Below are 12,229 nucleotides of genomic sequence, written 5' to 3' on the forward strand. Positions count from 1 at the left end.
GGGAGTAAATGTGAGCGATTCTATATTTTTACTTCGAGTTAAAAAATCTTCACAAATAATCCCATTAACTGCATATATAGCTTTACTAACTGCCCACTGTTAACACCGTTATTGCACAAACGTCTTTTTTGAATGACTATGCTTATATTTAACACATATACTTTTTTCTGTATCCATAAAAGATATTCTAAAATGTTCCAATTTCATTAACTATGGTTTTCGATCATTTTTATAAAAAACAAAAATCACTAGTCACTAGAATAAAACATTAAAGCTCTAGATGTGTTTGAATAGCTAGTACCAGGCTGAATCTCCCTTTTATCTTCAGAGTTGCCTTAATTCTTCATGGAAAGCATTCCCATGAGATTTATTGGCTGCATATCAATGATATGAATCTCTGTTTCACCACATCCCAAAGGTGCTTTATTTGATTGAGATCTGGTGACTATGTAGGCTGTTTGAGTACAGTGAACTCATTGTGATGCTTCAACGACCAGTTTGAGATGATTTGAGCTTTGTGACATGGAGCATTTTCCTTCTGGAAGAATTTCCTTCTCAGAATTTAAAAAAAATCCTGTATGTAAATTGCTTTTTAAAAAATTTATATATTTAATTTGCTTCTATTATAGTTTACACATGTAGAGGTTAGTTTATATCATATCGCAAGAACTGTTTATGTGCCACTTTTTTCCTTGTTGACCTAAAATGAGCTCATCGGAGCATTTTAAAAATAAGGTGGGTTTTTTTTTTACAAAAAGGCCATTCATACCGAGCTCACACATTCCTGTAAATGACTCCCACAGAGTGACTGAAGACTCAATTTATTTTTACTAGCAGACTATTACTAAGAGTGCCATGATGTATTTGCAGGAGGGGAAGAGTGTATAGGTCATTGTTAATGGTATAATAGGAATAAGTATTCACTGAAAAGCTCTGGGAAATTGCAAAATGGATGTGACACATTTATTATAGAGCTGTGAAAGAAAAAGAGAAACTTGAATACTGACTGCAGCTTTATTTCCTTCCTGATTTCATAAACTTCCTTTCACTCAAACAAGCACTGTGATATTATTGTAGAGACAAACGGAAGAGAAAGAAATGTATTAGGTAAGAAAAGGCTCTGAAACACTGGTGAAACATGCCTGCGGTGACAAAAGGATCCACTAGATGGCACAAAATATCTTCCACTTGATAAAGAACAATTTGCTGGCTTCACAAAAGTCTCTAAAATTATTTAAGCAACTCCAATAACTAAATTGAACTACTAAAAATACTAAATTGGTATTTGTATGTTTATTATGCATGTTAGTTAATAGGTTTTAAACCTGAAAGCCTTTTTGTGTGAGGCTAGTTTTTCAACCAAGGTGTAAACTTGGCAATCAGGACTTTAATAAAATACAAAAAACAACTTTGTTTGGTTTAATTTTCAGGTTTTAATGTTTTATTTCTGAGTTCCTGTAATGTTATTATAGAGGTGATTATCTTTCAATTGAACTGAGAAGAGCAGACTTTGAGTTTGAAATGTTTCATGCATTTATTATTCAGGTGCTTGTCAACATTAAGCCTTTATTGCCATAGAAATCAGACATACATCTTAGCACTTCCAGATGCACATAAGCTCCACTGGTCTTCAGACATCGGTGCTCAGTCCCGGTCGATCTCGACCACCCTGCCAGTACGCAGCGTTAAACTCATCTTTGACTTTGTGACGGTCAGAATGATGTCACTACAACCCTTAACAGCCTCCTCCTCTTCTCCCCGTCTCTCTGAGCTCTCAGGAAATGAAGTTGGTTTGCGGGATGATGCTCTCCACTTTGTGATCTGCAGGATTTGCTGTGGCCTCGTAGTTACAGATGGTCACTTCATGTCTGTGAGCCTTAAGAGGGGCAAACAGGAAGAAACAATTCACACACTGTGTTAAAACTGTAGATTTTGTGTTAAAAAGAAAAAAGACTTCTTCAAAGTCTTTATTTTGCTTTTAGCAGTGACTTGAACAAGACTGTCACAGATACAAATGCTGGGATTTGTAGAGGGTGACAACAAAACAGTACATAAAAAGAAAAAATAATAACCATTACCCATGCATTTTAAGGAACAACACAATAAAGTGGCCAAAAAGCAAAGAGCTTTAAATACTTCATGAAGTGCCTGCAAATGTTTCTCTGCCATCATCTCTCCAGTCACATGTAAATGCTTTCAGCTGGAGTAACGTCTGCAAAACATGCTGATAAATTAATCTTTAACTAATTTTCAGTGATTTCCATTCGATAGTTAAATGTTTAGATCTTCAGTGATGATCAGGAAGCTAAAGACACCTTTAATCTTAATCAAAATCATCTAAAAAAAAATAAATACATTTAAAAAAAAAGAAGAAAAAACAAACAAACAAAAAACCTGATGGTGCCACAGCCGAACTGATCTTTAACTTTAAGCGTGCTTTGTAACTCCTTTGATGCACACATAATGCTGTCTACCAAATAATGCATCGAGGCAACAAATATTTAGGAATAATACAAAGGACAGAAATGACTGTTTTGTTTTGATAATATGAAATGTGTTTAAAGTGCTATCACAGGACCACGCGAAGTGACTGACACACAGAGACTCTGTAACGTCAGAAAGATGGCAAAGTACTCGGGAATGAATCTGCTGCCCTGAGGATAAGTGACAAAAAAAAAAAAAAAAAAAATCTTGTTTGAGTGTACTAATGATGTGAAGCAAACGGCCAAATCAATCATGGAAATGCCAGAATAAAACTGATGCTATCAGAACTGATTCCTTGAAACATCCATGAGTATAGATTCTCGCACATACGATTATAAATAAGCCAAACAGTCTCATCCATAGACACTTGTATCCTGTTTCCAAGACGCATAGGTTACAACCTAGCTGTACCCGTCTGTTTATTAGGTGCACCCACCTTAATTTAATGTAATCTAATGTAATTGTCCTGCAAAGGTTCCTCCTTAGGAAAGTGTAAACATGATTATCCTGCAGGTTGTGGTTGCTGTAGATTAGTCACACAGAGGTTACCAACATTTAGTCCTCATTAAAGCTGGAACTGCGAAGCTCTCAGAGGACCTTCAGGGAAAAGGTTGAAATGCAGACAACACCCTGAAGGAAGATTCTGCCTCAGTGGATTTTAGAGAACCAGCCTCACTGAGACAGTTCGAGAAATAAACATCATGTAGTGGAAGTTTGGGTTTTTTAACACAGGTGGGGAAATCCCCCCCAAAAACAAACAAAAAAAAACCAACAGAATGGTTCCCCTACATCAGAATCTTCTTATAGTCACTGATAACAGTGGTTCAAAATTATGACTGAACCAGTGAAACATGGGCAAAAAAAACAAAAAAAACAAAAACAAAACTAAAGCACAGTCGTGACAAATAAACATGCTGAAATGATCCCTTATAGCACATCAGTTGATTAGAAAAGAGAAACACAGGAAGCAGCTCATCAACACTGCTTTTCTTTATTGTTGTTGGAGTTGAGACTAACCTCTGAATACTCTCCTCTGAGGCCGATGTAGTACACCCGGGTGCTCTCTGCTCCAAAGTTCTTCGAGATGTGGATGGAGAGGTGCTGAACGTTGGAAAAACGAGCGATTCTAGACACGCAGAGAGAACGAGAGAGCCTTTAGTTAAAGACAAAGACAGCAGAAATGCAAATGTACTCCAGGAAAGCCATCATGTGGTCTCAGTGTGAGAACTATATGTAATATTATACAAGTCTATGAAAAGAAACTGGCAGAGTGGTGGAAACTTAAAGGATGATGGGATGAAGTAAGCGTGTTCATGACATTTATAATGAGCGCGTTAATGCTGCAAAAGAACACAGACAAGCGAAAGAAATGTCTCCTCTCATCTTTTAAACACTTCTTTGACCAGATTAAGTTTCACAACAAGCATCAGTCATTTTGGCTCGAACATAACGAAAGCCGTTAGACTGTCAGAGCTATAACTTGGAGTTTCAGAGAGGAAGGAAAGACCAAACCAAAATAAAACAACCACAACTTTCGTAGTCTTTGAAAAATGTAACTACTTTTATTTAAATTTCAATTAAACAGGCCACCTCCCAACTGGTGTTTTTTTAACTGAACTTCACCTTCTATTTCTACTCTTAATTAAGTAGTTTTAAGAGGCTGGGGTGAATGTTTTCGTGCCCACACCTAACCAGAGTGAAAATGAAAGAAATCTGTGAGTGGGTAAAAGAAAAAGAATAGAAAGTGTATTAGCACGCGAGCTTGTTTCTTCCACTTAAACAAACATGTTCTGCCATCCGTTCATCAATATTTTGGATTATTATCTCAAATTCTCAAGTTATTTTCTCAGTTGTTTGAGTCAGTAAGTTGAAATTTTGAGATATTATCTCAAAATTTTGACTTACTGAAGGCAGAAAAGGCTTTTTTCAACAGCTGAAACAAGTTTTCATACATGACCGGCAATGATTGTGTGTTGAACCCAAGCAGAGCCTTCAGAGAACTTTCCAGACTTTTCCAGCATGTTGGAGCTGTTTACTGTCACTAGGGGGCAGTGTCATGAACAAATGAGCCTGTGGGTTACTCTCGCTTGTGCTGTTGTTGATCGTTCAGCCAACTTAAGTCAGAATATACAAATATATAAATAACAGTGGTGTCCAAATTCAGGGGCTGCATCCTTCGAAGGACCCGGCCTCCGTTCAAGGATGCAGCCCCTGAATTTGGACACAGCCACTGTCTTTGAAATGAAGTAAAACAGTGTTAAAAAGGAAACGTGTCCACTGCAGCCACCATCTGTCTCTCTACTGCTGCTTTCTTAAAATCTTTACTGGTTTTTTTTTCCTCCCCATCCATTCTTGCCATGATAAACAACCAATCAGCATTCAACCTCAACACCCCAGCCGGGCGTGTGAGGATCATTAATTAAGGATGTCCTACACGCTAAACCGTCACTCTGCATAGCCACCTCAAACAGACCAACTCAGTACTGCGAATTCGGCCCAACAACGTAGGAGGTTCATCTGCATACTGTAGTTCCCTGAACCTCGGCTGAAAACACACCAACACACACAATTTCTACATTATGTAGAGACGCAGGCAGTCTGTTACGCGTGGCGTGAGAACACACCGGAAAACTTGCTTTTCATGAATCCACAGAAAAGTGAGAATAATGTGATGATGATTTGTCAACTTGGACGAAAATGTCTGTTTAACACGTGCACTGCAGTGAGCGATTTACACATCAAGCGTCTTCTGCGTGGGCGTTTTCTTCCTGCAGCTATTAAACTGGATGCTTAATGTAGCAGTGAGTGTGATGAGTTTTATAGCTCTTCCACAGAAAGATTAACATCCATCTTTCTGGAGTGCAGGAGCATTTTTATGTGTTTTTGTTTCTTTTGTTTTACTGGGTATTACTCTGTCATTTACTGGCGTTCATGCTCTCACTTTGTTGGGTACTCCAGCTCAGCGGCAGGATCTCTGTTGAGTCTGAAAGCTTGTTCGGGTTCTCTGCCGGTGTCGTCAAAGGACATCTGAGGGATGTTCTTGTAGCTGAAAAGCCCCAAAAAAACCCCAAAAACCCCAAAAGTCCAACAATTTAGCCATAAGACATCACCATCAAGCCAACTTACAACAAATCAACTAAAATGTTAATGTTTTCCTTTCTTAAATAGAAAAAGTATCATGTCTAAGTTGGAAAACGATGACCAAACCATGTAGATGCACCGCCTCCAGTTTCCATCTACGTTTTCCTGCAATAACTCACAGAGACAGGCACTCACAGTCGTATCTCAGCTGGATGAGAGCTATCATTTTCTCCGGAGATGATGATGCCTTTTAGCTTCACACTGCCGGTAAAACTGAAAGAGATGACACACGGTTACTTTGGTGCAGACGCACGCTGAGACGCTGAGGCAGGAGCTGTCATGATAAACAAATGCAGAGCTGGGAAAACAAAGAAATGAAATTAGAACCAGCTTTGGTTTAAAATTACAAGAGTCAGGGCTAAAATTTATATATAACTGATGAAAGGGGACCTTTGCTGCTCCATATTTTTAATTCAGGGGATCCACTGGAGCTGGACCTGTATTCACAAAGTAGATCCTGGTGAAGTTAATACTGAGAAGTTTTCTAAGAATCCCTCTAATAGTTGGGCATTAAATCTGGCAAAGATAAAAGATAATCACAAATTGTTTTACCTCTTACATGAACTCCCAAGATAAATACTGACAGAAGTGTTGAAGAGGACTCGAAGAGGCTGAAGAGGCTCTTAAGCAAAGAGAAAATGTGTAGTGCTGCTGAAAAGCCACTCCAAGTGAGAAGGCAGAATTTGTAGTTCACATAATTACAATAATTCATTATTAGAGGATTCTGAATGGCTGATTGTTGACTGATTTCAATTGCTGATATTTTCAGCCCAAGTTAGAATATTCTTATGTTTGTGAATACAGGCACTGACTAAATGACTGATACAGCCCATCTTTATCTAACTGACCACTTTCAGGAAGCCTGCTGAGGGGCACCTGAGAACCGTGCTGCCTGAAGATGAACACATTAATGAAACTCCGAGCTTCTGCTCGCCCCATGACTAAAAGTGAATCCCTTTAAGAATCAAGGATGTCAAAACATTTAACTGTTTATCCATTACTTAATTACTTTGGTCCTTATCCAGTGGGATAGTGGGGTCTTTAGAGGGCTGATTCTGGCCCACGGGCCTCATGTCCTTTGAACCATTTGTCATGTCTCACATCTGCAACACGTGCGTTAGTATGCTACAGACTTCTGATGTGCAAACAGAAACTCTGACATACGGCTGGGCGATATGACCCAAAATTCATATCTCGATATTTATTTAGCTGGATGGCGATATAGGATATATATCTCGATATTTTTTAAAGCCATAAAGTAAGAACAAACAGAGTTCTTAATCAAAGCTGTGTCCCAGATGTCACACAGGCACTTTTATTAACATACAGCATAGATGTACATGAAAAAAATTACTCAAAAATAAATTATGAGCATTTATTAAAAATAATGCTCCATAAATAAAAGAAAACAATGTTGTTTTTGTGCATAACAAAAAGCTCACAATTGTGCAGTCAAAATGTAAACTAAAAGACGATGAGCATAACAAAGACAGATTTCACAGCTGCTCTGTTCCCAAGTTCTACTGCGTGACTCACAGCCTGGAGTTTGAAATCCGCTTCGTAAACATGTCGCTGAGCAGGTGCCATTTGTGGTCCTTATATACACACACACACACACACACACACACACACTACGGTAATATTACGTTAAGGCACAGTACGTATTACTCCGCGAGGCTCCAGACTACGGTAGCCGTAATGCTCCGACAATCCATTAAGCGGTGCAGCTCCGTAGCTTACCAAAGTCGTACTAAAACATTTTTTGACAGATTGCTGAGCGCCGTGTACCACATAAAATCGGTTCGCGGTCAGTAAGCACAGCCGGAATTTATACATAAGGCGCGCTATCAACTTTCGAGAAAATGAAAATCATTGCATGGCGTTAGCGTGGTTAGCTCGTTAGCGCGGTTAGCTCGTTAGCGCGGTTAGCTCGTTAACACCGTCCAGCCCCACGCACTGGACGATCAGCGGTAACTCGTTAACAGAGATTTGCCCCGTTGATGCAGTTATGGCGTTAACGTCACGCTGACAGCACTATAATAGTAATTTCCAAATATTTTCTTTTTACTTTTCTTTTTAAAAGTATAATACGGAGCCCGGCAAGGGACATGGGAGAAAAAAAAATTACGATGAACTTTTGCGAGATCTCGCAAAACTAACTCGGGATCTAGCAAAAGTCAGTCTTAATTTTTTTTTTCCCCATGTCCCTTACGGGGCTCCGTAGTATAAAAAGTATCTGCCCACAGATTTTATACACTAAATCACTTTGAGACGCATACAGTGTTTTTTGTGTCATACAGAAATAGAAGAACATGCAGGCATGATGATGATGATTATCATTTTGGGACTTACGGTATGTTGAACAGCAGCTCTTCATCTGCGTCGCTGTCCACAAACTACAAGCAGAAAAACAAGGCGTTATGGTTACAGAAAACAGAGGCAGCCGCAGATGTTTGCGTTTGATATGACGTCACCAGTTCTAATTAAGAGCTTCACTAAAATTAAAGCGGACACAACAATGTCTCATACTGAAACTGTGCTCAGGTGAAAAAAAAAAAAAAAAAAAAAAAAAGCAGACAGCTGCGTGGGAAATCATAAACAACAATATTCACAAAGCTGATCCCTCCTCAGCTGTCCCGAGGCTTCTTGTGAAGCTCACAGAGTCAAATGTGGCTTATTTTAAAAATATTTTATAAATGACATATGAAAATATTACATATCTGAAGTCAACAACAGTGTTTTTGGATCTGTAAGACTGTGTGGGAGGTTTCATTAAAGTCCCTGTTGAGAAATTCTAAGACTTCAAGGTGTTTTCCATTTAAATGTGACTCATTTTGTGATTGTTTCAGAAAACAATTTTTTTTTAAATCACCTTTCATGATTTTTAAAATGTCCTTTTTAAAAAAAAACCAAAAAAAAAAAACCCCTCCAAATACGATCAGTTAACTGTGGTGGAAAATATACATTTTTCCCCCACATTTATTCTCGACTTCTTAAAAGACTGAAAACATTGAAATCTCTCAGCTCCAGATTTGGGTCCTTGACTGTTGACTTGACAGGTCAATTTGGGTCCAGTTTTGGTGATTTTTTTTTTTCTGCTGCTCTCTGCAGTAATTTCATGCCTGACTTTGGTCATTTATGGTTATTTTGCACTTTTGTGATCCTGTCACGCATCTCTGTGGTCATATTGTATCTTGCTTTGATTGTTTGAGGCCATTTAAGTAAATTTGTGGTTATTTCGAGTGTCTTTTTGGTAATTTCTTGTGTCTCTGTGCAGGTGCTTTGAGTCTTGTTTCTGACTTTTGTGCTCACTTTACCGATCACTGATTGTTTTACGTCTCAGTTTGGTTGCTTTACCCATTACTTTGATTATTTTTGGACACTTTATGCACCTGACTGTGGTCATTTTGTGGTAACCATTTTCTCTCTGTTTTTAAAGGTATTTCTGTGGTCAAGTTTCACTCTTTGGTCATTTTATAAATACCTGTGATTGCTTTGAACCTCTATTCAGTTCTTTTGTTTTTACTTTGGATATTTTGAAGTCACTATGCATCAGATTTTGCTTATAATGGTCATAATGTTATTCTGTCCTACTTTAAGGCAACTTGGAGCTTCTTTTTGTGGTTGTTCTTTGCATTTCAATTTTTTTGCTCGGGGGGTCACATTATATGTCTCTGGTCATTTGACATTCTTCTGTGGGGTTTTTTTGAGTTTATGCGAGTCTTCTGTGATCATATAATGGTTTTATGTGCCAATTTTATGCTTTTTTATTTGTGGATAATTTGTGTACCTCTTTGGTCATTTTATGTCTTTGTTGTTTAATTCTAACCATTTTTGAGGCGCTCTCTCTCTTTAAGGCAATTCTGTGGTCGTTTTCTCTTATTGTGATCACTTTGTGGTAATGTTTTTTCTCTCTTTATAACCATTTTGTTTCTATCAGTGTCTTTTGCGCGTGTTTGCTGCCCTGCTCCTGGTGCACCCATTTACAAACCAATCTAAAATCAATACTTTACCTTCATAGATCAATATCTGGTAAAGTTATAGGACTTGAAGTCAAGCTGCTGACTCCATGACCAGGCTGAACCTGCACCTCAAAGCTCGGTAAAGTTTAGTTTGGATATTGCGCAGCTCCGCAGCGTGCGCTCTACCTGGACACCTGCCCGGGGGAGAGGCGTTACCTTGTTCCGGTCGTTCCGCTGGTCCCACGGTTTGAACACCAGCTTGCCGTCTCCGTCCCGGCTCTCGTTGAGACACTGCAGCTTCTCCAGGTCGATCTTCTGATACAGTCCATACTCCAGGCCCCTCTCCGCGGGCTCATGCTCACCCTCACACCCGCATCCGTGACCGTGACCATGACCGTGTCCGGACATCGTGGCCGGTTTCGTTAATCACTCCAGGTAGAAATAAAACGTAGCGTTCGCGCTGGAGCGTTTTTATAAAGTGAAATGAGCTCAGCAAGTTTCACTTGGAAGCGTGTAGTGACGTCTGCGTCAAGTTACGTGAAGTCACGAGGTAAGTTCCGGTGCAAGAATTTCAAAATAAAACTTCAAAGGTTTGCGTCAATTCGAAACGTGGTTTAGTATTATTTATCACTCAGTGAAAAAAACCCCTTAAAACCTGAAAAAATCTCTTAAGTACTTTTTTTTTTTACACCTCTACGTCTCCTTTAATTTTTTTCAAACTCACTGATTAGCTCATGTGCACCTTGGTCGTGTGATTGAAATCACCTGTCTCACATTGATTACCATTAAAAATTGTTTTTTTATTCGTTTTTTTTTTTTTTTGACTGATCCTTCTCATTCTAAGCAGTAACTTTGTCTTTCTGTAAATTTGAAATAAGGTCTAACCTTTTTTTCTTTCCAGAATGAGCTGTCTGTACGTGTCTTTTCCACAGTTCATTAGCATTACTGCAGTGATTCCAACATCCAAAAAACTAAAAAAAAACTTTTTGCACTGAATTATTTCAGATTCCTTTCGTGCATTCAGACCAAATTCCCTTTCTGAACTGTTAAATTACTAATAATCATGTGGAAACACATCAAATTAAGCAGCTGATACTTAAAAGACTGAGAAGTTTTAAAAATGGCTAATTTTAAAATTAAAATGCGGTGAACAGAATAATAGCCTTTGGAATTTAATTCAAATGCTTCATTTGTGCTTCAGATACTGTGCATTGTACATTTTGTAGGTGAGAAGATATCTAATGTGTTGCATGTATTGTGGCCCAGTAATAAAGATCCTTAAAAGTAAAATAAGATAAGATAAGATAGAACTTTATTAATCCCTCGGGTGGGTTCCTCTGGGAAATTCGATTTCCAAAAAAGCACAGCACCGACAGAAGTTACAGAGTTACAGAATATTATATATATATATATACACACACACACACACACACACACACACACACACACACACATATATATATATATATATATACACACACACACACACACATATATATAAATACAGAGACAATATAAATAAAATATACGAAGGGGATAAATAGAATAAATAGGAATAAAAAATAAAAATACAAGTGAATTGCACATTTCAAGTATTGAGTCTATTGCACCGTTGACTATTTACAAAAGTATTGCACAAAAGGTATTGCACAGTGAGGTGAAGAGGCACTACAGCTTAGTTGTTCCCCCCTCCTTTGTCCTCCTGTTTCCCCTCCCTCTCCCCTCCAGAGAGGAGTTAAACAGTCTGATGGCGTGTGGGACAAAGGAGTTTTTAAGTCTGTTAGTTCTTGTCTTTGGGAGAAGCAACCTGTCACTGAACAGACTCTTCTGGTTGTTAATGGCCGTGTGCAGAGGATGCCTGGCATTGTCCATAATGTCCATCAGTTTCTTTAATGTCCTTTTCTCTGCCACTGTCACCAGAGTGTCCAGCTTCATGCCGACCACAGAGCTAGCCCTCCTGATCAGTTTCTCCAGCCTGGATGAGTCCTTCTTTGCTGTGCTGCTCCCCCAGCACACCACAGCATAGAAAAGTACTCCAGCAACCACCGACTGGTAAAACATCCTCAGGAGCTTCCTGCAGATGTTAAAAGACCTCAGCCTCCTGAGGAAGTACAGTCGGCTTTGGGCTTTTTTATACAGGTGCTCTGTGTTGCATGACCAGTCCAGTTTATTGTCCACCCACAGCCCGAGGTACTTGTACTTGTTGACCACCTCCACCTCCTCCCCCTCTATCTGAACCGGCAGTGGACCTTCTCTGGACCTCCCGAAGTCCACAACCAGTTCCTTAGTCTTTGAGGTGTTGAGTTGCAGGTGGTTTGTATGACTCCATGCGACAAAGTTCCTCACCAGACTTCTGTACTCCTCTTCCTGATCATCCCAGATACACCCCATGATGGCTGTGTCGTCTGCAAACTTCTGAATGTGGCATAATTCAGAGTTGTAGCAGAAGTCAGAGGTGTACAGGGTGAAGAGAAGAGGGGACAGCACAGTTCCCTGTGGTGCTCCTGTGCTGCTGACCACTGTGTCAGACGTGATGTCCTTCAGCCTGACGTACTGTGGTCTGTCGGTGAGGTAGTCGGAGATCCAAGCCACCAGGCAGGGGTCCACCTCCATCCTGTTCAGTTTTTCCTGAAGCATACAGG

At 39.3% G+C, this 12,229-nt stretch overlaps 1 protein-coding gene across 1 annotated transcript; it reads right to left on the minus strand.

Annotated features, from left to right (window-relative positions):
• Positions 1 to 1,075: 1,075 nt before the first annotated feature.
• Positions 1,076 to 10,124, minus strand: pithd1 (PITH (C-terminal proteasome-interacting domain of thioredoxin-like) domain containing 1). Its single transcript, XM_085446377.1, has 6 exons — positions 9,804 to 10,124; positions 7,978 to 8,021; positions 5,761 to 5,838; positions 5,426 to 5,530; positions 3,502 to 3,610; positions 1,076 to 1,876 (listed from the first exon to the last, which is right to left on the minus strand). Exons 1-6 carry the CDS (start codon positions 9,993 to 9,995, stop codon positions 1,775 to 1,777), a joined length of 630 nt encoding a protein of 209 aa, XP_085302503.1. The 5' UTR covers positions 9,996 to 10,124; the 3' UTR covers positions 1,076 to 1,774.
• Positions 10,125 to 12,229: the final 2,105 nt, after the last annotated feature.

This window comes from Copadichromis virginalis, linkage group LG22, assembly GCF_057382275.1.
Source record: "Copadichromis virginalis isolate Kocher_CV1m ecotype Utaka linkage group LG22, C_Virginalis_male_GT1.1, whole genome shotgun sequence".
NCBI lineage: Eukaryota > Metazoa > Chordata > Actinopteri > Cichliformes > Cichlidae > Copadichromis > Copadichromis virginalis.